This window comes from Abramis brama, assembly GCF_963993115.1.
Source record: "Abramis brama genome assembly, chromosome: 6".
NCBI classification, from domain to species: Eukaryota; Metazoa; Chordata; class Actinopteri; order Cypriniformes; family Leuciscidae; genus Abramis; species Abramis brama.
This window is the reverse complement of record NC_139968.1, coordinates 30497115-30515604: the sequence shown is the minus strand read 5'-3', so window position 1 is coordinate 30515604 and position 18490 is coordinate 30497115. Positions and strand designations below refer to the sequence as shown.

Genomic DNA, 18490 nt, shown 5'->3' with positions numbered 1-18490 from the left:
AAAACACGCCCACCTCATTAGCATACAGAGGAAGAAATGTATAAATAAATAAATGTGGAAATAAATGTATAAATAAATAAATGAAGACAAAACATATATACATAAATGTGAAAATAAATAAAAGTGGAAATAAATAAATGCATAACTAAATAAATGAATAAATAAATGTGGAACAAAAGTCAGGTATTATTAAGTCAGGTCTGGCATTCCATATAAAACTGCCTTCTCTTCATCTGTCACAGCTGCACATACAAACAGAAATGAGGAGATTACAGTGTAAATGAGTTTGCAGATGAACATGTAAGTAATGCTGAGAAGACTCTGTGTGATTCTTCACATGTGCTGTTTCTAAATCACTTAATCGTGTTTATGACTTTTTTCTAAATTATCAGTAACAATTTTCAACATTTATTAGACATTTCTTGCTTAATGTTAATTTATATATTTTTAACATTATTTCAGGTAGCCACGATATTCGTTACACTTGCTCATTGATGCAAATATCTAACAAGCCATTGATGCAAATTTCTAATCAGCCAATCATAAGGCAGCAATTTAATGCATGAAATTATGAAGGCTTAGTCAAGCAGTTCAGATACTGTTCAAACCAAACATCAGAAGGGGTAGAAAATCTGATTTAAGTGACTGACCATGGCACTTCATCACATTATAGATTTTAACTATTGTAGAGCAATAAAGTGTATTTTTCTCTTAATGTGTCAGCTGACTGTAATACTTACCCATTTGCCTTTCATATTTAGAGAACTTAAAAAACACCAACAGCTGCAACTGAAAACACCAGCAGCAGAACAACAAGAGCAACTATTCCTGCCACAGCACCTGAAGACAGAACTGGTTCTGTAATGAGAAAGAGAGACAGACATTAACACACACTATAAACATCAGCACTATATAACCTGAGTGAAGATCTGATACTGTAATGATAAAGACAGATATTAGTGTGAATGTGTCTGATCTATAACACACACTATAAACATCAGCACTATATAACCTGAGTGTAGATCTGATACTGTAATGATAAAGACAGACATTAGTGTGTGTGTCTGATCTATAACACACACTATAAACATCAGCACTATATAACCTGAGTGAAGATCTGATACTGTAATGATAAAGACAGACATTAGTGTGAATGTGTCTGATCTATAACACACTCTATAAACATCAGCACTATAACTGAGTGAAGATCTGATACTGTAATGATAAAGACAGACATTAGTGTGAGTGTGTCTGATCTATAACACACACTATAAACACATCAGCACTATATAACCTGAGTGTAGATCTGATACTGTAATGATAAACACAGACATTTATGTGAATGTGAACCAGAACCAGAACGGGAGTAAATGCTTCGCATATTTCTGCTGTGATCTGAAACCTTGGGCTCAGTTCACTAAAGGATTTGCCTTCCACATTTTTCAGCTCCACATCTGATAGTTTTGTTGCACAAGCCAGTTTGCTAACAATAAGTTTTTTTCACATTATTTACAGTTGCAGGCCATAATCCTGGACCTTCTACCAAACAGTCTTCTGCTAAATCATTCTGATCTGTCTTTTCCTCAACCAGATGCTCATCATGACAACCTTTATATTTCCGGCTCTTTCCAGCATCCTCCTCCTCTGGATCCCTGCTGCTACTATCTTCCTCATCTTCTCTTTCCCCTTCCTTCTGCTCAGCCTCAGCTACACTAACACTCTTCTACAAACAGAAACAGACAACTGATCATGTCTGTGCCACTCCTCAGCATTTACTGCAAAAAAACAAACTATTTATATTGCTGTTATATTTTCATAAAAACTATATCACACACATTTATTTTGAACAACTGTTAGACAATTTGCTCCTCACCTATTCTCTCTTCTTCATTCACATGAGTACAGAAGTGTATTGTATCTCCCTCTATGGCAGCCTCTGAAATAGCATATTCATACAGTTACATAGCTTGCTGATTACAGGAATGTAAGCTGTCACCTGTCACAAACTTCATTACCGCAGTTAGTGTTGTCAAGGTGCAAATAATAGTAACTGCACTATTTTATTATTATGATTATAATCGTATGACTCTAATTTTTTGTATGTTACCCTTCTCATCTCTGTGTGTGCCGTAACTCTGTCTGACGCACCCACCGCTAGCCTAGCTTAGCACAAAGACTGGAGGTAAATGGCTCCATCTAGCATACTGCTCCCAATAAGTGACAAAATAACGCCAACATTTTCCTATTTACATGTTGTGATTTGTATAGTCACAGCGTGTACAAATAACAAGGTCACATGAGACACAGCCATCTTCTAACCGTATACATACTGGTATAGATGCACTGCTACTTGGGCGGAGTGATTTGCTCGCAGCACCTGAGAAGCCCCGTGGTGAGGAGCAGAGTTCGCTCAGAGTTGGAGTAAATCACTCCGCAGAAGTAGCAGTGCTTCGCCTTCTGAGAATATAGTTCCCAGTATGTATACGGTTAGAAGATGGCTGTCTCATGTGACCTTGTTATTTGTACACGCTGTGACAGTGTCAGTAAGCAACCAGTTTTAATTACGATAAAATTCTCTAAAACACCAATCACATAAAAGAACATGTTCATATCAACAGATGCACACTAATGAATTCAGAAGAGCTAGAGAGGGAGGAACACAAAACACAAACTCTGACAAAAATCAATGGTTGCTGAAACTTGCCAAGGCAGACTCCCAGCCACTAGGCAGCCACTGACAGGTCACGTGACCTGGCTCCTGCCAACCAGTTGAAGATTGAACCCGCACTCTGCATTTACTGAAGTAGTAAAATACCATAAGATATAATGTCCTGTTTTCTGGGCAAAATTATCTGCCAAAGGGGTAAAAAAAAAATCTTAATTCAAACAGAAACACAATTATTTTTCTTACTCCATAGGCAGATAATTTTGCTCGTTTCAAGCAAAAACTCACTTCATTTTGATTGTTTTCCCCAGAAAACAAGACATTATATCTTATGGTATTTTACTCATCCAGTAAATGCATCTTGATTTAAGAATTTTTAGATATTTGGACTGTAAACAAGAAAACATTTTTTGCAGTGCAGAGGTGTCATAATGCAACACTACGAACTAGCCTTTTTATCTAGCCTCTTAACAGAACTCCATAGAATGTTTTTGCGTTTTTATATGGACAGAGATTCTTTTAAAACCATGCTTGTGTGGACGAGATTTTTTTTTTTTTAAACGAAGGAAGAAAAACCCTGTTTATAAAAATACCATGTACGTGACTATGCCTTAGAATTTAAGTGCATCTTGGCGTTTCAATACAACAGTTTTTGATTCGATATCCCAAAATGCCCATAAAAATAGGTGGATGGAAACATAGCTACTGATGAAGATTTAAGTTATAATTTTTTTATTTAAAATTTGTATCATAAGCTTGACAACAGTCAGTATTTAGATTTATTTGTAGGTATAGGTGTCATGCAATATGACAGATAACACGCTGTTTTAGCAAATTAAAGGTCTGGGGTTCAAGTTTTATTGTTTATGCTGATAAACAATAAAGTTCATAAGACTTGAGTTACTCACCACTGATGGTAACAGTGAATCTCTTGTATAACGTCTGTTTGCTGCTGCTGCAGATCATCACTGTATAAAGTCCAGATTGTTTTTTTCTGATGTCAGTGATGGTCAGAGATCCAGTCTGATGATCCAGCTTCAGTCTGTCTCTGAATCTCTCATCAATGTCATTATATAATGGTGAGCTCTTGGTTTCTATATCACATTTAGCTATGAGCTTTCCTTCATCTCCAAACCTCCACACTATCAGCTCATCTCCGTGTGGTTCAGTAACATCAGTCTGAAGAGTGACAGAATCTCCCTTCATTACGTTCTTCATTTCAACATCAATGACAGGTGGAGAGTCTGCAAGAAACAGATTCACACACAGAGATTAAACATACTGAACACTGTTACGGGCACAACTGAAAATCAGATCAGGTGTTTGTCTAGGTTTACTACATAATAAATAAATACATTTCTTATATTTATAAAATAATTGATCATGTTTTGGAACTAATAAAAGCATCTGCCTGGCCAAACTGTGTGTGGAATTTAAGTCACTTATGAAATTCTTTCTAAAACTGTAGAAGGCGAGCAGCGTCACAGCCACCATTATGTTTTTCTGAATATCAGTCATGTGATCGACTGCAGACCAATCACCGTCACGATGATATTCAGACCATGACTGTGATTTTGTGAGACTGGAAACAAAAGTTCAACTAAATAAAGAGCAGAAACAATGAGAGAAAATCTCATGTTGGTGGATCTAGAATCTAAAGATGAGCTACATTCACATTTAATAATTTAGAAAACACTTTTATATAAATAATAAAAAAAAAAAAATTGTGGATCCTTTTTCATTATTTTATAATGTGTTATAGCTGCAATACTTTTCACAGACTGTGATTATGTGTTTACAGTTATTAACATAGTAAATTTAGCCATGTTTTTATATTTTCACTAAAAAAATAATAAGATACATTTATAACATTATACGACTGAGGCAGTGTCAGCAAATTTGACATATTTCTCTCTTCTGATCAATATACAAAAAAGATTTTTTGCTATTGGAGCAAATGAAAACACAAAAAAATATGTATATTTATTGTAGTTTCCATTCAATACCACAGAAGTGTGACTTCCTGCGAGAACCTGGGAAATGTGGAAAGCGTCCATACATAACTAATATTTGCTTGTTGCACTTTGAGTATCATTTTAATTCATAAAACAAAAATGTGAATGTTTAAATGTGAAAATATCTAAATTATTCAAATGATAAACGTGTCCTCACCATCGACAGTAACACTGAATGTCATATATGAAGGCCCATTGTTGTGGATGATCTCTAGTTGATAATGTCCAGAGTCTGTGATTCTACTGTTGTTGATGGTCAGAGATCCAGTCTGATGATCCAGCTGCACTCTGTCTCCGAATATCTCGCTGTGATCGGGATATGAGATCTCAGTTCCATCAGTTTCAGCAATGACTGGACCTGATGCTCCAAACCTCCACTTTATCAGATGAATTCCCTGTATTTCACTAAGATCAGGGTTTAGAGTGACAGATTCTCCCTCCATCATTGACACTGACTTCACTTCACTTCATCTGCTTCAACACCAAACACTCCTGCAGAACAAACAGAAACAGTTTCTCAGATATTAAACTCACATAACCTAAATAACACTGCTGGTAATTTTAGTGAACAGACCTACATAAACTGAGATCAGTTTTGGTCTTATTAACACAATTGGACTTTTTTATCTTGAAGTATAGAACAGTCTTGATTATTTAATGAGAGAAAATGACATGTTAGTGGATCTAGAATCTAAGGATGGGCTACATACAAATGAGAAATGTTTAAAAATAAGTGCAACAAAATTATTGAGGAACTGATTGTTTTTGTTTAATTTCAATACAGCTGATTTCACTAATTTTGGATCGATTAACATTGTTTAAAGGTCCCGTTGCATGCGATTCCATGTTTCAAAGTTTAGTTAGTGTGTAATGTTGTTGTTAGAGTATAAATAATATCTGTAAAATTATAACGCTCAAAGTTCAATGCCAAGCGAGATATTTTATTTAACAGAAGTTGACTACAAAAAACGGCTCGATTGGACTACACCCTATACTTCCTTCATTAGTGACATCACCAGAACCGTGTTTAGACTAACCTCCGCCCACAGGAACACAGGCGTATTGATGGCGAAATGTCAACAGACGGTTGATGTTTATCTATAATCGGATACCGCAAAAGTTTAATTCGAAGTTGTTAGTTTGCTCTGTCCATTTCACCACAGACTGTTTTTGTAACCTGGGATAATATCAAGCAGGCTTCTCTCAGCGTTTCATACTGACGAAGGGGGCAATTTCAACTATATTCCAGCAATCAGTAAGTACAAGTAGTGATTTAATATGGAAGTAGCGATCAACTCCACATCGTTTCTCTTAGTAGGATGAAAATAATCTTAAACTGTGATTAATATACAGAAAGCGATCAAAGAACAATCCCTTTCCAATCGTCCAAGCTGTCAATCACACAGCGCGAGTTTATCTGGACACTTGCCAAAACTCGTTATGAAATCAATGACGCTGTTACACTGCACAACGAAGCTCTTACTGTATTTATATGCCTCATGTTTGCATTGGTGAAATCATTAGTGAGTGCAGAAACTGCGTTGCAATGATAAGATCTTTTTTCACGGGATCAACAGGCTGTCATCTGCTCAACGCTCACTGCAATTTTTTATGTGATTGAAATAGATCTAAATACTTAAAAAACTTCTCACGATTCGTTAATCCCGATAGTTGTAATAGTAAAAACGTATAATAGCTGTAATAGTAAAAGTTTTCCAGATAGTTCCACATGTAATGCCAGATATTTCATATGCAAGCATTTCAGCCAATCACAGCAGAGGGCGTTTACACTGAAGTCTCACAGCAGACACGCCCCTTCAAACAGAGTGTTCAAACCAAGGAATGAAATCAGGCTAGGAAATATGCCTTTTATTTCTAAATTATAACAATTTTTGATCTAAAAAACATACTAACATTATAAGGGCACCCCTGGAAACATGATAAAATAATAAAAATAATCCATGGAATGGGACCTTTAAAACAGTGATTACTGATCACTAAATAAGAATAAATTAAAAGCACCTGTTTTCTCATATCCTTATTTTTTACTGTTGGATTACAAATTTAAGAATCTGTTTAAGATCTGCTGATCCTACATCCTTACATAACATCACATGAAAAACTAAGAAGTGAAGAGAGAACTAAGAAGTGAACTGGGCATTCAAGGTGAACATGATGGCATCAATTTACTGATTAGATTTAATATAGTTTCCAGTGAAGGGGTTTTGTCAGTCTTTGATCTTCTTACTGAGAGTTGAACTATGTGTGAATGTTCACATATTCTTGTGACCATGTGATGTTTATACAATTTGAGGGGGTACCATAATCTTCAGTCAGGGGTAATTGTCTGTATTGTCTTTAGATTGTTCGATTTAGTGGTCATCTCTAAGGCTGTGTGTAAGGTCAACACTTTTAAGGACTGTCAGCACCATTAACGACTGCCCACTGAATCCCTATAAGATACCATGTAAAGTTCCCTTAGATAGACTTGATGACTGCAGCTACCGACATCTCGTGTTCTCAAATAAAGAATCCAGCTTGATACAACCGAGTCTCCCGTCGCTTCTGAGTTTTCACAGAGCATTTTACTTTCTAATGCATTTTAGCTCCGACTAATATCACCATCATCTCGACCTGTTTAAATTTGTGAATTTTTTCATAATATTTTTTCCCCGTCAACCCTTGTTACGCTGACAGCCAAGGAAGGTGAAATACTCGTAATAATAATAACAAATAAATATTTAAATCCTAATAAAATAAAAATAACAGCTATTTAAAATAAACTTATTATAGAAAAATGTTTCAGCCAAAACTGTATTCGCGAAATATGTAATTGTTATAGCCTTTTTAAACCTTTGTGCAAATTAGCATTGTGAAAAATTAATAATCTAATCCATAAAAGCAAGGTAATCAGTTCAAATCCCAAGTAATGCAAGAACTGATAAAAAATGTTAATACTTTAAAGGCACTGCAAGATTGTTTTGGTAAAAATGTAAATATTCTTAAAAATGAACTCAGATTACTTTAAATAGACTTAAACCTTCTTTGCGGACTTCGGTCAATGGTTTAATTACCACCGTCCCTGTTAGAGACCTTGAAAAGTCATTATCATTATCATTCAACGTTTAAATTCCCATCAAGCAAACAAAATCCGAGATTAATCTCAAATGTTTTTGCGTCAGGATGCAAATTTGTAAATGCTGTTTTGATGATTTTTTACCGAACATACATACATATGCTTAAAAAACTTGTCTATATCTTGAAAAACGTGAAGCAAACAATAGCAAAAGGACATGTACAAATTAATCTGGATTATTGCGTTTAATAATGACCCAGATAGCAATGTGACATTGATTCAATGTTGAAATTCCATCAGAATAATAATTTTGGTTGAGGTTGAAAATTCAATCCTAAATAATATTGGATCAATGTTGATATTTCAGTGCTTTTCAGTGTTGAAAAAGACAAACATTGGATCAATGTTGATTTTTGGTCAGCTTAATTTTCCCCCACTGGGAGTTACCCTAGAGTGCAGTCTGGACGATTGGGGCAGAGCGACACATTAAGGCGGGTGACACGTGTCGTTTAGAGTGGCCTTTTATTGTGGCCAGCCTAAGGCACACCTGTGCAATAATCCTGCTGTCTAATCAGCATCTCTATATGCCACACCTGTGAGGTGGATGGATTATCTCGGCAAAGGAGAAGTGCTAACCAACAGATTTAGACATATTTGTGCACAATATTTGAGAGAAATAGGCCTTTTGTGAACATAGAAAAAGTCTTAGATCTTTGAGTTCAGCTCATGAAAAATAGGGGCAGAAACAAAAGTGTTGCGTTTATAATTTTGTTCAGTGTGTATGAATGTCAGCCAGACAAGTATGTGGTGAGCCAAAAAAAAAAAAGAAACATAAAGTGAATAACTAACAGAAAAAGTAAAGAAAAACTGTGAATTGTTGAACACACAAAAGTACACATCCTCCCGTTGCGTAATGAGAGCACCAGCGAAGAAGAGCTTCCCTAACGACAAAAGGAAGTAACTAAAGAACTACCCAATCAGAGTGTCAAGCGGTGCCGCCATTAATGCCCGCATAACTTAAACAGAACAATAAAGATATTCATTCAGCATGTCTCAAAATCTCATTGAAGTTCTCAGAATTTTGTACTCCAACGAGTATCAATTATCTGGAAAGCCTGTGATGCGAGTTGGTCAATCAAGTGTTACCAGCAGCCACGGAAATTTACCTTGAGAAGAGCAGGGTGGATTTACCTGTATTTCATACCGAGGGATTTTAGGCGTTTCTTGACTCCGTCAAACATCTTACTCTTGCGAAGAACGGAATCTTTGATCCCCAGCTCCCGCGCAGCATTTAACACCCGTTGCTTGTCTTGGAAATTATGAAACCTTACCAAGATAGGCCGTGATCGCTACGTAGAGGAGGATTTAGGAGCAAGTGAGCGGTGCGCTCTCTCTAGCTTCATACGGCCAGCTTTCGAAGCAACGCGAAGAGTCTTAGGAAGCCATGACTCGAAGAATCGCGTAGGGTTGTCAACTCCCACGCCCTCAGGTAGCCCAGTGATGCGGATATTCTTCCTTCTCTTTTTTTGAGGTCCTCAGCACATTCACCCATGTTGTGTTTTCTAAAGATCGTAGTTTAGCCTCAATCGGAGTAACGTCCTCCACAGATATCCTGGTTTCCGCCTCAGTGATCCACTTTTCATGCACATCTAGTTCAGCATGATGCATTTGTAGCAGCTGCGATATGGGATCCATCTTTTCGCCAATGAGCTTAGAGATATTGGCTGTAATCTCCGCAACCACATCAGCCAGCAGATGGGGTAACATTAGTGTTATCACTAGTAGTGTCAGCTCACTCATCGGCCTTGTCCGGACTGCTGTAATTGCCGTATTCTTGCATGGCATGCTTTCTAACTGCCTCAAAAAGTAATTATTTATGCTTATATAGCGCCTCCTACCTGTCTTTCTTGTAATTAAGTAGGACAGCGCTCCAGATTCATTAACGATACGCCTACAGATGTTGAAGTTAGGCCCCTCTGGTGTCACTAAATGAATTAATTTTCCTGTAGAAAATTCTAATAAAAATCTATACTCACTTATGCTTAAACAGTCTGTTAACTCTTTTGAAAGAATAAAACTCTTTGAAAGTAACAAAATGTAAGGGATTTAATTTGTATAAAATAAAAAAGTTAAATATATACAAATTAACAGTAGCCTATGTGATTAATTCACACAGTCACATTTTATCTCAAATCAACAATTGGCTCAATATCACACAGAATATGCAATATATTATGTGTCAAAATTAATGAATGAGTCTGTCACACTTTCACTATAGATGATATGGTCAAAAAAATCACAGTTTTTAAGTACACTGAATAACAACATATGAATGAAAACGAAACACTGTGGGCCCACACACACACAGACAACAGTTAGTCCTCACACACACACACCGTTGCAGGCCTGAGACGATGCTGGGGTACGTGGTGGCCTTTGAAACAACAAACTGGCCACTTCACTCTCCTGAGCGGGAAAAACAAACTCACACAAAGGTACCTGCATTCAGTTTGGAACCATAAGTGACTCAGAACTGAAGAAATCTCAGGAAATCTTCCTCCTGTGCGTTGCTGCGCGCCCTCTGAATATGGGCCAACGACGACTCCTGTACACTATTAGCCACCGGGATATCGTCCTCCGGAACGAGCCACAGACTCCTCTGTCACGGCCGGCAAACTCCCGATTCCCACGTTAAAACTGAGAACTATGTGACTTAGGTAAAGTTGGTTTTATATTCGCACATTCGCACTTCCGCGTTCGATAACTCGTGAACTAAACGTTGTTACTACACAAATAACACCTCTTTTCAATCGTAGTAACGTACACAAGCAGCTACAAACTATTTACCCTCAAAACGAGCTTTCCTTCGCAGTGGACAAAATACATTGATCTCTATGCGCAGGCTGAGAGACAGATACGAAGGGACCGTCTGCAAAGTGCAAAACCCGAAAAGTGTTACTACAAAAAAATCAAAAACTTAACTGTAATTGTCTATATTGTTACCAAATTCACAATCACACACCACTGCTGTCTTGCTGGTTAGCTATATAACAACACTTTGTTTGGATAAATGCAATACAATTGTATAACCAGCAGGACAGCAGTGATGTGTGATCTGAATTTGGCAACAATACAGAGAATAACAGTGAAGTTATTTAATATTTTTCATAATATCAAATCATAACAATAATGCAAAAAAGTTGTAGTATAACCATCAGGACAGCAGTGATGTGTGAACTGAATTTGGTGACACTATAGTGTGTGTGACTGGTCTCTTCGGATCTGCCTCTCAGCTGCCTGCGCATATAGAGATCAATGTATTTTGTCCCCTTCAAAGGAAAGCTCATTTTGAGGAAAATTATTAAACATTATTAAAACAATGTTATTTGTGTAGTAACAATGTTTAGCTCATGAGTTATAGATTCGTGAGTAATTGATCACGAGTTATTGATCCATTGTCAAGATTTCACCTGTAGTAAGTCAGTCAGGTCAATAGGAAAGTACTACACACTTTGGAACATGAAAAAATACTTTAGGTGAATTACAGTAATTGTTTAACAAATATATTTGATTATTGTATCTATAGTAAGGGAGTTATTGTCAAAATTTCACCTGACATTCACCTGACACCTGACATGCCCTCTTCATGCTGTAGTATTACAATGTCATGTTAACTCTTGACGTTTGACCATACCCAAATTATGAGGTTAAGTGTGTTTTTTTTTTAGGGTGTGCTTTAGCTTAAAAATTATTCAATAACCATTAAGGTAAAATAATAGTTCGGAGATAATAGATAAAAGATAAAAGATAGTTAATAGATAATAATCCCCATAGAAGATAGTTGATGGTAGAAATTTAAGTGAGGGACAAATATTTTGTAAAAATATGTTTTTGAAGTGTTTACCCAAAATAAACAGTGTGTTTGTTGTCATGCTTTCTGAGTATTGTCAATTAGGCCTATCTGATGGATTCAGGACCATGGACAGCGACATTTCTGCAGGACTGTAAACATCAATCAGTGCACATGAATTGTGATATTGTGACATTTTAATGTTAAATTAAGATGTCATACAGCAGGAAAACATTAAAATAGTTTAGCTATTCTTTTCATCAACACCTGGAGAACACTGTTACACTGTTTTTTATCTGTTTTAAGTCTTTATCACAATTAAAACCAGAAAAACAGAGGTGAATAAAACAGCAAGACATGGGCTGTAGTAAGTTCTGTAGGGTCCAGACAAGATGATCCAACTTGCTTTAGAGCAGTCGGCCCATGCTTTCAAAACCTACTGAAATAAATCATATGTCCTATGTCAAAACCCAACACACCAACACAGTTCTTGTTCATTTAGAGGCAAATAAATATTTATGAACAGTTGTAAAATGAAACAATTAACTATGTTTAGGAGATTACACATGAGTTTCCACTTGTCTGGATTGTTACCAAATTACAGTTCATGTACATGTCCATTCTTTTTCATTTCCTAAAAACCTTTTCAAAAACCATCATTAATGCTGTTTTTTTGTTTGTTTGTTTTTTGTTAATTGTTGCTTAAGGAAAATGTATAGTATATTAGAAGACATAATGTGAGTGGTATTTGCTGGTATGTCAGTAGTTGGCTAACATTTAGTTGTCTACTTGCACACAATGAAAAAAAAAAAAACTTTTTAGACGGTCCCTATCTTGTTTACCAGACTACATTAGACATTCGCACGTACGTATGCCATTAAAACAATACTTTCCCATTTTGATCGATTGTGAAAAAATGTAGTAGTTGACTATTTTTGTTGTCAATATCATGTCGCTGCTTAGAACTTGCAAAAAATTAGCTTTATTGCACATATAATTAGAAATTTCTTAAACGCGGAAGTCCGAATGTGCGAATATAAAACCAACTTTACCCAAGTATCCTGGACTTGCTGTCATAGCAACAGGTGAGTAAGCTTAAACTTGCTCGCGAGCAGGCTTACTACATGTAAACAAGATTAGATTGAGCGTACGCCTTTAGCGTAGCGCGATAATGTGCTTTCCGAGAGATATATTTTTTTGTCGTCGTGACTCGTGAGGGTGTCGTTTATATTATTAATTTGTTGGAAACGCACATTAATGTTCGACTCGTCGAAGTCGTGCTTTAACAACAGCACAAACTGTTTGCATTTTCCTACGACTCTGTCGGGGCACGGGGCACATGCCTCATGCAACAAATGAAAAGGGAAAGTTGGCTACACACTGCCCACCTCTGTATGTCTCCTCTGTGCAGACTCTTTTGTAGGTCTTTCTGTAGATGTGGACTCCTGCAACTCATATTGCAGTCAGAAATAATAGGCACACAAGTATAAATTAAGTTATTTATGCACTTGCAGGTAGGCTACTTCCTCCAAAGGATTCTCAACTGAGAGGGTTTCTTCACTGTCCAGTGCAAAGGAAAACAAATGGGTATTACAAAGTCTTTTACTTTCTTTCCTTTTGATTTAAAGTTAGAAAATGTCCACTTATTGCACATATTTCAGCCACTACTTTCTTGGGAACAGATAAAATTGTTGGTGTATTATGTAAAACTGCACAAAAGAGAAAAACACAATGTCATTGCAATGAACTACACTGGGGAAAATGTGATCAATACCTCATGGCAAAATATTGTTAAATTAACATAAGTTTATCAGTTTTCACTTTCACAAGTCAAAGCAATTCATCATTGCTCAAGATTTAACAATTGAAATTACTATACCAGCCATTTGGATTATAAGCCTTACTAAATTTAATGCAGTAACAAATTATTTTATAGTGTGCTAAGATAATTTAAATCTCATTTACCAGTAATGAAAGGAGTTGCTGTCTTTGGACGTGGGTCTAAGGAAGAGCTGAACGCAGGGATGCCCTTCACAATAGGTCAATTCACATTCAACCCAAGGGCCAGCTCTTCTGCCAGGGTGCAGGACCACCACCTGTTTTGTTTTTTTTCTGGGGTTTTTTTCTGTTTTTCTCAGCCTTTGTCTTGGTGGCTTTTATAAACAGACAAACAAATTTTTAACAGTGGCTTTTTTAAAAAGAGACCAGAATAAGTAGTAAAAATTACCATTATGTAGAATATTCTTGTACTTCACTTTTAGTTGTTCCCATGTTGTGTGGTGACTCTGATATTACAATGAACAAAGTAATTATTAAATGATTAAATACAAAAAATATATACTGTAGGCTAATAAGTGATAAAACATATACATCTGGATCCGTCGGCACCACTTAACTATTAAACTGTGTATTATTTCAGAATCTACTTCTGGGCAATTCCACGCAAAACTGTCACATCCATAACGCCAACACAATGCCATGGTATTTAGTTGGCGTTATGGATGTGACAGTTTTGCGTGGAATTGCCCTTCTACATCGACAATTCTGAAAAGCCTAGCAGGCATTGTTTAAATGGTTAGTTTATCAACAAATTGGAGTAGAAACAAAATTAGGCTAGCCTATATTATTTGAAACTTGATACAAAAACTGCCTCTTGTGATTAACATTTTTGTTGAAAGTTTTCTTTGTGTTAATTTTTAATTAATGAATTCAACTATTTGATTAAATAAGCGCTATTTTAGTTTTTCCGAAAATATTTTATTACAAACTTGACAGGATAAAAACTATGTAAGATTACATTTTTTGTTAAACGTTTTATTTGAGTGTTGATTTTGATTATTAAATAAATTTGATAAACTCATTGATTTAATTAGTGCTATTTTCATGTTTCCAAACATGATTCTGTTATTAAAAAACTGATTAAAAACAACTGCCTTATGTGCAATTTCAATTAGTTAATAATTTTATTTGAGTGTTTATTAGTAAATACATTTGCTTAACTAAGTGATTAAAGTGCTATTTTCATTTTCCCAAACAATTTTAATTAAGGTGTTTAGGGAAAATTAATGAAATTGATGAAATAGTTTAGTATTAATACAACACTTATTAAAAACGCATGCATGCATGCATGCAAAAAAAAAAGACTGAAGTAGGCTAAGTTTGCTTTTGTCAATAAGAAATAGGCTATATGACCCTATAAGTGAAGGTGCAAGCCTGGCCAAAAATTAATTTCTGCCTACTCCACTGATGCCCATCTAAAATATTCAGTTTATAAGTTGTTAATATTCTTAAATATATCTAAAATATTAAGTAATCTATCTGAAAAGGCACCTTTACATTTTTTTATATTTCAGACATTTTCTATATTTTATGGAGAAATGTAGAGAGTACATTAGATTAAACATTGCTTGGTGTAAGATTACTTCATTAATGTGTAATGTTGACTAATAACATAAGATTTCTGTTAATTTAGGAATGGGGAAAAGAACGAACCCTTCCTTCAAGATGTTTGCCTTCTTTCATCTCCCAGAGATTACAACAGTATGAACAAAATGTATGGGTTTATCATTTTTTAGATGTCCGATTTTTTTTTTTTTTTTTAAATATTGTCAAAGTATTTATACAATTTTAAATAATCATGTGACATTTCCTTAGAATCACAATAATGATGGCCATCTACACCAAGCTGGTCAAGCCAGTGTTGGAGGCAGGTCCAAGTCTTGATGTTATGCACACTTTTCAAAGATAAGACCATCTTCCTCCAGCCGTCAATTAATATAATAGATGAAGAAGAGACAACAGATGAGGTAAGTGCTGCTACTCTGAGCTGTATTCGTAGCGTGTATGCTTTCCCCACCAAACATACACTAATTTTAACAATGGATCTGTGATTATACAACATGCGGTCGTATCAGTTTTTAATGCTGCTAGTCAGAGCTATTGCGTAAGCTTCCCCCATTAGATCTGTTGCAAACACACTGTTGCAGATATGTCCTTGCTGTTCCAGCTTGGGGTGATGCTTCCCCCATAAGATTGGAAATACAGTGCTCGACATATGCCGCTAACATCAGGATGTAATCACCATTCTACCAGGATCAGTTGTGTGGAAGAAAGAAAAAATGTTCTACAGAAGTAAACACAACCAAGTATAACAGGGATATGACATCACTGACAGGTGACAGTGTACCTACTTCAAGTAATACACTTGTCTAGTGATCCGGAATTCATGCATCTACTTATCATGCCTAAACATCTAAGTATCAGCATCACTCGTTGCATTAATCCATCCAGTTGTTTTTGGTGATGCATTGCTTAATTCTGTGTGAACCGAAGTTTTGATGCTAAAGTTCTGTATGTCATTAATTATGGAGCAAGAACACCCATAAGGAACCATACCGGCAAAGATAAATTGTTTAATAAACCCAAGTAATTTTGCCAAAGTGGTATCGTCTGAACTGCTGTGTCAGTGTTTCTCTTCTTCCCACAAACTACTGTATAATGAAACTCAAGAGAGAAACTAAACACCAACATCTGCTGCATCACTCACTGAATCGCATGAAAAGCTTTTCAGCAAGAGATGGTCGAGTTTAAAGGAGAACTCCGGTCAATTTTAACATTGAGCTCATTTTTTGTACATTTGGAGCTGTCAATTCAGAGAACAACGACAAAAATCGGTGTTGCCTACACCGTGTTATCCTCTTTTTAAAATTTGCACCCTGTTGACTTCAATGAGGCACGTTTTAAACCTGCGTTTAAGCCTCTTAACATCCTTGATGTGTCATTACAAGTGCACAGGTCATGTGAGTGAATCCTTCGGAGTGAACGCGGGTCAATCTGACTGCAGTAGATGTGAAAGATATGAATAAAAATGATGTTTATTCAGCCAGCGCAAATACCTGTATTTACATCCTGTTTTCGGTCGAAGTCTATAGTAATCGATTGTCGAGTTCACGCGCGTGATCATAGGTACTAAACCAATGCGCGTGAACTCGACAATCGATTACTCAGAAGGAATCACTCACATGACCTGTTAAGAGGCTTAAACGCAGGTTTAAACGCAGGTTTAAAACTTGCCCCATTGAAGTCAACAGGGTGCAAATTTTAAAAAGAGGATAACACGGTGTAGTCAGGGGGCCAAAACTGATATTAAAACTTTGTTGGACACTTTTTGGTACAAGTATACAACCTATCCAGTATTAATATTTAACCCCTCAACATGTGTTCTAGCCAGGTTGTCAGCTTAGAATTTTTTTTTTTTGTCCATTTTAACACTATATTCTTAAAAGTGGTAAAAGCGGATTTTTTTTCCCAAAGTGCTTCCATTTTCTTCCATGTTACCTATTGTAATTTTGGGCAAATGTGCAATATAATCCAACTTATGTGCAAGCATGATAATTAAAAAATAATAATCAATAAATACCACAAGAGTATCACACCACAAGGGGCACTGTTGTGTCAGCACAGCTGTGATTTGGCAGCAGATTGAGGCAGCAGATCCAGAGAAGATGATCACAGCAGGTGTCAACAGTACAGTCTGAACAAAACTTTATAAAGGAGTGAATCACACAACAGATTAACTTGATCTATTTGTCTACACAAACATTTACCTCAAGATTCTACCATTCTACCATCAAATGTTGCCAGAAACAGGTAAGCTAAATTGGCTAAATGTTCCAACTAGCTATATACTTACCAGACATACACTCACCTAAAGGATTATTAGGAGCACCATACTTATACTGTGTTTGACCCCCTTTCGCCTTCAGAACTGCCTTAATTCTACGTGGCATTGATTCAACACGGTGCTGAAAGCATTCTTTAGAAATGTTGGCCCATATTGATAGGATAGCATCTTGCAGTTGATGGAGATTTGTGGGATGCACATCCAGGGCACGAAGCTCCTGTTCCACCACATCCCAAAGATGATCTATTGGGTTGAGATCTGGTGACTGTGGGGGCCATTTTAGTACAGTGAACTCATTGTCATGTTCAAGAAACCAATTTGAAATGATTCGAGCTTTGTGACATGGTGCATTATTCTGCTGGAAGTAGCCATCAGAGGATGGGTATATGGTAGGGGTGCACCGATCCGACTTTTTCAGTCCCGATACCGATACCGATGCCTGGGCTTTGTGTATCTGTCGATACCCGATACCGATCCGATACTATAGTTGAATTAATAATAAACTGTATACCTTCCACCTTATACCTTCCTTGAAGAGACTAAAGGCACCAGACTTTACTAACTAAACATAACTAAGACAAAATAACAGATGTATGTAATGTGTTGAATTCTTATTTATTTAAAAAACAATTGTGCATTCAAATCGAAAATAGAATATAATCAAACTTCTTTAAATAAATGTAAAAAAAAAAAAAATGTAGCAGTGGAAACAAAAAAACAGTGTATTGGTCAAACATACAATAGTAATCTGACAGTTTCCAAAAATTGTAAACATGTAAAAATATAAAGTGCAAAGTCCTGCAAACAGGAATTTAAAATGCAACATAGCAGCTGTACCTGAGAATAAAAAAATAAAAAGTTGGTCGAACAACAACTTGATCACACATACAAATAATAATAACCAAACATTGTAATGTAGTGCAGTGTCACACCACCATCACAAACATGACCTGTGAATGCTCACCTAATTAGCAATGGCAAATTTAAATGTCAGTTTATATTTTTAAAAATGAAAACAAAAAGAAGCAGGGTTGTGTTTTATATTTCGTGTTGTTATAAATATATGCAGTAAAGATAATCAATGTACGCGTTTGCCTGAACCACATTTATGTGGCCATTAATATGTTTAATTTTTTTTTTTTAAATGAAAAGAGGCAGAGTGGTGTTTTATAACATACTTCGTTTTATTGTTGGCTAAAAT

The 18490-nt window shown here is 36.0% G+C and overlaps 1 protein-coding gene and 2 long non-coding RNA genes across 5 annotated transcripts in view; 2 read left to right on the top strand and 1 right to left on the bottom strand.

The window, feature by feature from the left end:
- LOC311085739 overlaps nucleotides 1-18490 on the top strand; it is an 82105-nt gene that overhangs the window by 22656 nt on the left and 40959 nt on the right. The gene's annotated exons all lie outside the window — the stretch shown is intronic.
- Nucleotides 124-10641, bottom strand: LOC311085731 (uncharacterized protein). Of its 2 annotated transcripts, XM_084118330.1 has the most exons (6): nucleotides 10153-10641; nucleotides 4838-5172; nucleotides 3574-3909; nucleotides 1874-1936; nucleotides 741-858; nucleotides 124-242 (listed from the first exon to the last, which is right to left on the bottom strand). In XM_084118330.1, the coding sequence occupies exons 2-5, from the start codon at nucleotides 5124-5126 to the stop codon at nucleotides 767-769; spliced, it is 780 nt and encodes a 259-aa protein (XP_083974456.1). In that variant the 5' UTR covers nucleotides 5127-5172; nucleotides 10153-10641; the 3' UTR covers nucleotides 124-242; nucleotides 741-766. The 2 variants fall into 2 exon arrangements, with proteins under 2 accessions (XP_083974456.1, XP_083974457.1); XM_084118331.1 differs by lacking the exon at nucleotides 1874-1936.
- Nucleotides 12427-18490, top strand: part of LOC311085737 — an 8373-nt gene continuing 2309 nt past the window's right edge. The window contains exons 1-4 of one of the 2 annotated variants that reach the window (XR_014606926.1): nucleotides 12427-12691; nucleotides 13121-13193; nucleotides 15079-15159; nucleotides 15261-15412. This is a non-coding gene — a long non-coding RNA (uncharacterized lncRNA). Of the gene's footprint in view, nucleotides 13026-13120; nucleotides 13194-15078; nucleotides 15160-15260; nucleotides 15413-18490 lie in introns of both variants that reach the window. The other variant, XR_014606927.1, reaches the window with a different exon arrangement.

Excerpts from the sequence above, each read along its gene's own strand:
- LOC311085731 (XM_084118330.1), bottom strand. The coding sequence starts at position 5,126 with ATGATGGAGGGAGAATCTGTCACTCTAAACCCTGATCTTAGTGAAATA. Across the intron at positions 3,910-4,837 it reads ATTCAGTGTTACTGTCGATG|ACTCTCCACCTGTCATTGAT; the intron begins GTGAGGACACGT and ends TGTTTCTTGCAG. Across the intron at positions 859-1,873 it reads GAATGAAGAAGAGAGAATAG|AACCAGTTCTGTCTTCAGGT; the intron begins GTGAGGAGCAAA and ends TTCTCATTACAG.